This window comes from Grammomys surdaster, unplaced genomic scaffold, assembly GCF_004785775.1.
Source record: "Grammomys surdaster isolate TR1022 unplaced genomic scaffold, NIH_TR_1.0 126035, whole genome shotgun sequence".
NCBI classification, from domain to species: Eukaryota; Metazoa; Chordata; class Mammalia; order Rodentia; family Muridae; genus Grammomys; species Grammomys surdaster.
The window spans coordinates 4,880,758-4,888,925 of NW_021620848.1; the positions used below are offsets into that span (position 1 = coordinate 4,880,758).

An 8,168-nucleotide genomic window follows, 5' to 3' on the forward strand; every position below is an offset into this window, starting at 1 on the left:
TGAGCTTCTAGAATGTGTTAGAAAGATAGACATAAGGGGAGAAATAGATATAAAAGTAAGAAATTTAATTAGAGGAAGAAGGATATATAGAGTTGAAACTAAATATTTAAGGATCTTAAATGACATTATTGAGTTATGTTGAAATGATCTGATTCTTAACCTTTGACATCTGACTTAGGTTTTGACCTAACATCTGTTTCAGGCAAATGTTACTAATCATGAACTGTGCTCCTAATGCATCACATTCTCCAATCTTCTTGCTCCTTGGGTTCTCTAGGGCTGGTGTGCCCCACAGTTTCCTCTTTCTATTGTTCCTATTTATTTACTTGACCACCATACTGGGGAATGTGACTTTGGTACTGCTCATCTCCTGGGACTCCAGGCTCCACTCACCTATGTATTATCTCCTGCGTGGCCTCTCCATGATAGACTTGGGACTATCCTCAGTTACCCTGCCACAGCTGTTAGTTCATCTGGCATCTGATTCTCCAGCCATTCCTGCTGCCCGCTGTTTGACTCAGTTCTTTTTCTTTTATGCATTTGGAGTCACAGATACACTTGTCATTGCTGTCATGGCTCTGGATCGCTATGTGGCCATCTGTGACCCTCTGCACTATGCTTTGGTGATGAATCGACAAATCTGTGCCCGCTTACTGGTCTTGAGCTGGGCAGTATCCATAGTACACACTATGCTGCATGTTGGACTCATCCTGCCACTGTGTTGGGCTGGAGATGCTGGGGGCAATGTTAAACTTCCTCACTTCTTTTGTGATCACCGACCACTCCTGCGAGCCTCTTGCTCTGACACACATTCCAACGAGCTGGCCATATTCTTGGAGGGTGGCTTTCTCATGCTGGATCCTTGTTCCCTTATTATACTTTCCTATGCCCGAATTGGGGTCACCATCTTAAGATTGCAGTCAGCTGCTGGTCACCGCAGAGCAGTCTCCACCTGTGGATCCCACCTTACCATGGTTGGCTTCCTCTATGGCACAATCGTTTGGGTTTACTTCCAGCCCGCCTCACAGAACTCCCACAATCAAGACATGGTGGCTTCAGTAATGTACACTGCCATTACTCCATTGGCTAACCCATTTGTTTATAGTCTCCGTAATAAGGATGTGAAAGGTGCCCTCCACAGACTACTGAGTCAGGGGAGAGTGGACTCCTGAGTAGATTGAATTTACATATTAGTTGGAAGAGAACAGGCTTGGGTTGATTTTGATCATGGCTCATTTTAGGGATGATGAGAGGAAGCAATAGCCTATGGAACTGAAGCTGCTCCTAATTTGGCTCATGTCAATATTATACTATGATTGTGAACATTCATTGTGATAATATTGTGAACATTCTACATTAGCTCTCACATATGACAAGACCTCCTTTACTTACATCTCCCTCATGTTTCTTCATCAGATATACAATATCTCAATCATTACACCTGGGTTGCTTTGATTTCAGAGTTTTTAAAGAATGTGAAGATAAGATTTTGAAAACACAAGTCAAATCAAGCACAATGGAATTACTCATAGTGATGCTTAATGTGTCATGCTTTCGTACAGCATGTATTGGTGCACACAGAAAGGAAGTGACAATGATAAATGGCAAATTCACTACTTATTCTAGTTAATGAACATAATTCTATTTCATGTCTGCCCCAATGTTCATGGGTCAGTTTAATGTGAACACATACTGAATTTCCACTTTATATATTTTAAATTATGTTCAATATTTACTTTATAAATAAAGTATAGACAAGAATAACATAACCTAAGTACTTCATTGTAAAAAATTCCCTATCTCTCAATAATGAAGAAACATATGATTTGGCTTAGTTTTCTAGTAGCTAGAAATTGGCATAAGCTTTGGCACCTTTTAATAGAGTTACACGTTCATGTTGATGGTGATGATGATAAATTCCATATTCAGGCACCAATGTTAACCTTTCAGCTTTACTGAGTATTCAAAGGACATACCTAAAGAGGTAGAATACCCTAGACATAACTAAAGAGGTAGAATACCCTAGACATACCAAAAGAGGTAGAACGATCTTAGGCACATTCAGCATCACTGCTTAAGGCACGGCTTCATCTCTGTTTCCCCTACTTACTGAGTTTTCTGACTTGGATATTCTTTTGTAGGTGTCCTATCCATCTCAGGATACATTGTCAAGTCCAAGATCTTTGCAATTCAAGTTTAATCTCCACATTTCTCCTATTTACTTAGGAGATATCTTCTTACTACTCAAATATTCATCTACTTTCAGCAATTTTTTACACAGTTTGTTGGGAGCAACCACTTCATTTATATGTTTGGTTTTCATGAAATGGCATTGCTCATGCACACAAACTTCTCTTCATCACTGTTCTTGTTTCACTTTGAGTCTTTATCAACTTGAGTATATTACCTAATTTTGTCAGAGAACTTGTCCATTATCAAATATCACATGGATTTTCAAGTCTTCTAAGTTACTATCACATTTCAGGAACAATATAGGGAAACGGGCCCTCACAATAGGTTCACTATATAAGCTCAGTTTATTTACATAAGCACCTATAGTGTAAAGTTCTAATAAGTTACATTGGTTTCCTCTTTTTGTCTGTGCTGGTTCTTTCTGGTTTACTCTGTATCATAGTCATGTGGTGAATCTTAAAAATTATGTTTCCTGCCCATGGAACAAAGTAAGTTGCAAAAGTAGACATCTGACATCAATCTTGGGCTTCTACAAGTTTGTGCATGCATGTGTTCTATCATGCAAACATGGGTGCACATATATGTGATCCGAGAGAGAGAGAGAGAGAGAGAGAAAGAGAGAGAGAGAGAGAGAGAGAGAGAGAGAGAGAGAGAGAGAGAGAGAGAGAGAGAGAGAGAGAGAGGAAGGAGGAGGAACCAGAAATATCTAGAAATTCAGATGGAGAAAATGAGAAAGGAATTGTTGCTAGTCTGACTGCCTAATCTGATCCTGACCCAGCTACTCTTTCTCTTGATTCTGTTCCAAAGATCCCTGAACTTGGAGCTGTTTTTTAAGGTAATAAAGTAGGGTTTATATTTACTTTTAAGAAACAAAAAAATATTGCCTCAGCCCCAAACCTAGACACTTGTATTTGATTGGCATTATGTAAAGCTTAGGTTTTTCAAAAAGATTTTTCCAAATGATTCTATCATGTAGCTACTGTCAAGATCATTGGTCTTGACTTTACGTGCTTTGACATTTACTGAATTTTTCCTAAAAAGTCCTTCCACAAGTTTCTTCCATTTGAATAGTAGTAATGGGTAACACATGCAGTACTTAGCATTTGTCAGTTATTGCTTTTAGTTCTCTACTAGACCAACCCAGTCCCTCATTTGCAAATCTTATGAGACAGTTGATAATAATATTTATTTGGTTTAGTCTTTTAGAAAAGGTCTTACTTTGCAGCCTGGGGTGGCCTTGCACTTCTGTACAGCCCAGGCTAGCCTTGAACACCTGCTGTTCTGCCTGCCTCAGTCTTCTCAGGGCTGAGGTTACAGACATGAGCCATCATGCCTGGATGATAGATTTTTTTTACTCACCTCCCCCACTTCACATGAAGTACAGAGAGAATAAGTGACTGCCTGAAGGCAGTTGTTGTCAGTCTGAGAATCTCCTGTTCACTTGGATACTGTATTGCCTTTCCAAATGAAATTCAGTTCGTATTTGTCTTAAACTGCATCTGAGTCTAGAACATCATTACATCCCATGTAAATCACTAACAGGCTCTCTGAGCTCCAATCTGTACCATAGTCCACAGTGTTAATCCAATGGAGCATGTTGTGGAAACCAGCACACATGCATCCACAGCTTTTGGATTTTGAATCTTCAAGCCTGTAATCAACCCTGAATAATTCTATCATATTGTCATTTCATTTGAGGTTTTTGCATCATTGAGAGTTGGTGTTCTACTTTCCTTATATGTTTATTATGTACATGACTTTATTGTAAAATATTAAGATGTAACATTGGTGTGGATTTTCTCAAGTGCATTGACATATTTTTGAAATTCAATTTTATTGCTTTGACAACTGAAGACTGTATTATATATTTATGAAATATTTACAATGGCAACTGGTCACAAAACAGATGTATGCATTTCTAAGCACTCATCAACAGCAAGAATATTGTTATACTTGACAATGTGTAAAGCAGTAAGTAAAAAGTTATTCTTTTTATCTCCCACAAATTGTATATTGTCTCTTGAATCCTGCCCCTGAATCATGGGTAAGTTTTACACCTCTTGTTCTCTGTTCTTCTTATTCTTCTACCTCCCATTCCCTGGCTTCTGACAAAATCTCTTAGTCTTGTGCACCAGAAGTACTAGGTGAGGCTCATTTATAACATCTTCTACTTGGTAATAATGCTACAAGCCTGTGTGTCACACACTCCGCAGCATAATTCTAGTATATTTTATTTGCCCTCTCACTGAGGCCAGACAAGGCAGTCCTCTGCTACATATATGCTGGGGGCCACTAATCAGCCAGTGTATGCTCTTTGGTTGGTGGCTTAGTCTCTGGGAGATCTGAGGAGTCTGGGCTAATTGATACTGTTTTTCTTCCTATGGGGTTGCCATTCCCTTCAGCTCCTTTAGTCCTTCCCCTAATTCTTCCATAGGAGTTCTTGACCTCAGTCAATTGGTTGCCTGTTAGTATCTGCATCTGTCTCAGTCAATTGCTGGTAGAGCTTATCAGAGGACAGGTGAGGTAGGCTCCTGTCTGCAAGCACAACATGGCATCAGTAATAGTGTCAGGGTTTGGTGCCTGCATATGATATGGATCCCAAGTTGAGCTGGTCACTGGATGGCCTTTCCTTCAAAAATACCCTCTGTGATAGACTGGAGTGTCAACACATGATTTACATATTGAAATCCTCTGCATTCAAGTGATGGTAATAGGAGGTGAAAATTTAGGAAGATAAGTAGGTCATAAACTTAAAACTCACTAATTAGCTTAAAGGCAAAAAGCGATTAACTACTCTCCCTTTGCTTTCTACCTTGTGAGAATACATTGAAAATAAACCATCTGCAATCAACATATGGGTCCTCAATTTTTATTGCCAGCATCTTGATCTTGGTATTGTCTTCTCATATACTTTTTATCTATCAAATTTTGTGCTATTTTGTCCTGATATTAAGAAGGTTATGATTTTACATTTATTTAACTAATTCATGTTTCAAAATTGTATGGAGTTTTGTATTTTACTAAAAACTAGGAAGATGCTTTTGAATAACTAGCCATATACTGTTTGGTTCATCATGATTTTTTATTGTCCCCTGTATTCAGCTTTTATGTACATATGTAGTTATTTATTTTGAAGTGCAATACCTTAGAATAGTTTTGATCATACAGCAAAATTAAGCAGAAAGTATAGAATTCCTATAGATGCTTTCTTCTTACATATTCACATCCCTTTTTGGCTATCAATCCCTGACACCAAAGTTCATCATAATTGAATGTGCTCAACTCTAAACAGGAGACACACACACACACACACACACACACACACACACACACACACACATCCCCTCATGATTCAGATAATATTACAGAAGAAGATGATATAGAAGAAGAAAAAGAAGATATAGAAGAAGAAGAGGAGGAGGAAGAAGAAGAAAAAGCAGAAGCAGTAGAAGAAAGAAAAATGTAAGAGCAGAAAAATGGTAAAAAGAGTTGTAAAATGCTGTCTTTTAGACATGGGGAAGTTATTGTACTTATAAACTCACAACAGCTACAGATACTGTGCAAGACCTGTACAAGATCAACCCAGTCAACATTTCACATAGATTGGCTGAATCAACTGAATCAACTGGCTATTAATAGTTGCTGGAAGAGTTTGGGAGAGAAACTGTTTTGAGGATGAGGTCACTAGTAAGATTCCTATACACCAGAGGGTGCCAGCACATTGATGTACATTTGGGCAGTACTCACTGGGCTTAGAGGGTTATAAAAAAGTGAAAGACGTCAAGATAGGAGAGGATGTGTGGAGTGAGACATAAGGAAAATTAGAAGGGGAAGTAGGTAGTAGACATATTTCATTGTATATACATATTAAATTCTCAATCATAAAGAAATATGTTATTATTCTGTAAAAAAACCAGTTATTGACACATGAAATTCTGAAATCCACATTATGATCATTCCTGTACACTTGCTGAAATGAGACAAATGTACAAAGGCATATATTAACAGTGGCAGCATCATTCAGAGACACTTTGTGTTAGTAAGGATCATCTATGCTCTTCCTATTCCACTTTGTTCACTCCTAACACAAATGAAAGCTAGATTGTCATTCTATCTTTAATTTTTTGTAGAGCATCCTTGCTATTTTTTTATAATTTCTATACTATCTTCTTTCTTACATTCCTACCAACTTATGTGTAAATGTTATTTTTCTCCGCAAACTCATTAACCAGTTCTCAATCATTCTCACAGCTGGGACAGATTTTATTGTGATATTAATTTGCATTTCTCTGATTATTAGTGCCATTAACCATTGTTGACGTTCTTTTCAGAGTAATTATTTTTATCTGAATGTTTAATTGGTAGTTTCTTTTGTTTTGTTTAATTTTATTTGTTTGTTTTAGACCCTAGGTCTTAGTATATAGGTCTGGCTGTCTTGGAAATTACTGTGCAGACCCTGGCCTCAAACTCACAGGAATTCATTGCCTCAGCTTCCCAAATGCTGGAGTTAAAGGTCTGTGTTGCTATGCCTGGCTGTGATCAGTAGTTTTTAAAAAAATCCAAAATAATCTAAGAAACTCTTGTTATTTGGTGCATGCCATGTTTTTAAAAATAAATGTCTTTTACTTTTTCAACATTAGATTTTTTAACCCTTTAGTCTTATTTTCTACAGTCCAGTTGTTAATCCTCTCCCTGTCTGCCCTCTGACTGTTCCTCATCCCATACCTACTCCCCCAACCCTGTCTCCAAGAGTATGTCCCCACCTCCTTCACTCGCACCCCACCAGACCTCTCCGTTCCCTTGGGGCCTCAAGTCTCTTGAGGGTTAGGTGCATCTTCTCTCACTGAGGTCAGACCAGGCAGTCCTCTGCTGTACATGTGTTGGGGGCCTCATATCAGCTGGTGTATGCTGCCTCATTGGTAAAACAGTGTATTAGAGATCTCAGGGGTTCAGGTTAGTTGACACTGCAGGTCTTCCTATGGGGTTGCCCTCCTCCTTGGCATCTTCTAGCTTTTCCCTAATTCAACTACAGGGATCCCCAGCTTCTGTCAACTGATTGGGTGTAAGTATTTGCAGCTGCTTGTTGGGCCTCTTGGAGGGCAGTTATGCTAGCCTTTTGTTTGTAAGTACACCATAGCATCAGTAATAATGTGAGACCTTGGGACGTCCCTTTGAGCTGGATGCCAATTTAGTCTGTCACTGGACCTCCTTATCCTCAGGCTCTTCTCTATTTTTGTCCCTGCAGTTCTTTCAGACAGGAAGAATTCTGGGTCAGAGTTTTTCACTGTTGGAGGGCAAACCCATACCAACACTTGATGTCCCGTCTTTCTACTGGAGGTGGACTCTACAAGTTCCCTCTCCCCACTGTAGTGCATCTCATCTAAAGTTCCTCCCTTTGAGTCCTGAGAATCTCTCTCCTCCCAGGTCTCTGGTACATTCAAGAGTGTTCCTCCACTTCCTACTTCCTGAGATTCCCTGTTTCCATTCTTTCTAGTGGCTCTCCTCCTAATACCTGATCATGTTCCCCCTTTCCCCTTCCTCTCCTCTTTCCCACCCAGGTTCCTCCTTCCCTCTTCCCCCTGTGATTTCTTTCTTCTCCCTCTCAAACGGGATTGAGGCATCCTCACTTGAGCCCTTCAGCTTGTTAACCTTCTTGAGTTCTGTGGATTGTATCCTGGGTATTCTGTACTTTTTGGGCCAATATCCACTTATTAGTGAGTACATACTATGCATGTCATTTTGAGTCTGAGTTACTTCACTCAGGATGATATTTTCTAGTTCCATCTATTTGCCTGTAAAACTCAGGATGTCCTCATTCTTAATAGCTAATATTCCATTGTGTAAATGAACCACATTTTCTGTATCCATTCTTCTGTTGTGGGACATCCAGCTTATTTTCAGCTTCTGGCTATCACAAATAAGGCTGGTATGAACATAGTGGAACATATGCCCCTGTGGTATGGTAGAGCATCTTT

General features: G+C 39.1%; 1 protein-coding gene across 1 annotated transcript; it reads left to right on the plus strand.

The window, feature by feature from the left end:
- The first annotated feature begins 218 nt into the window (after positions 1-218).
- LOC114610173 (olfactory receptor 1B1) lies at positions 219-1,172 on the plus strand. Its single transcript, XM_028754648.1, has one exon. It carries the CDS (start codon positions 219-221, stop codon positions 1,170-1,172), a length of 954 nt encoding a protein of 317 aa, XP_028610481.1.
- The last annotated feature ends 6,996 nt before the right edge of the window (positions 1,173-8,168 follow it).

Excerpts from the sequence above, each read along its gene's own strand:
- LOC114610173 (XM_028754648.1), top strand. The coding sequence starts at position 219 with ATGAACTGTGCTCCTAATGCATCACATTCTCCAATCTTCTTGCTCCTT.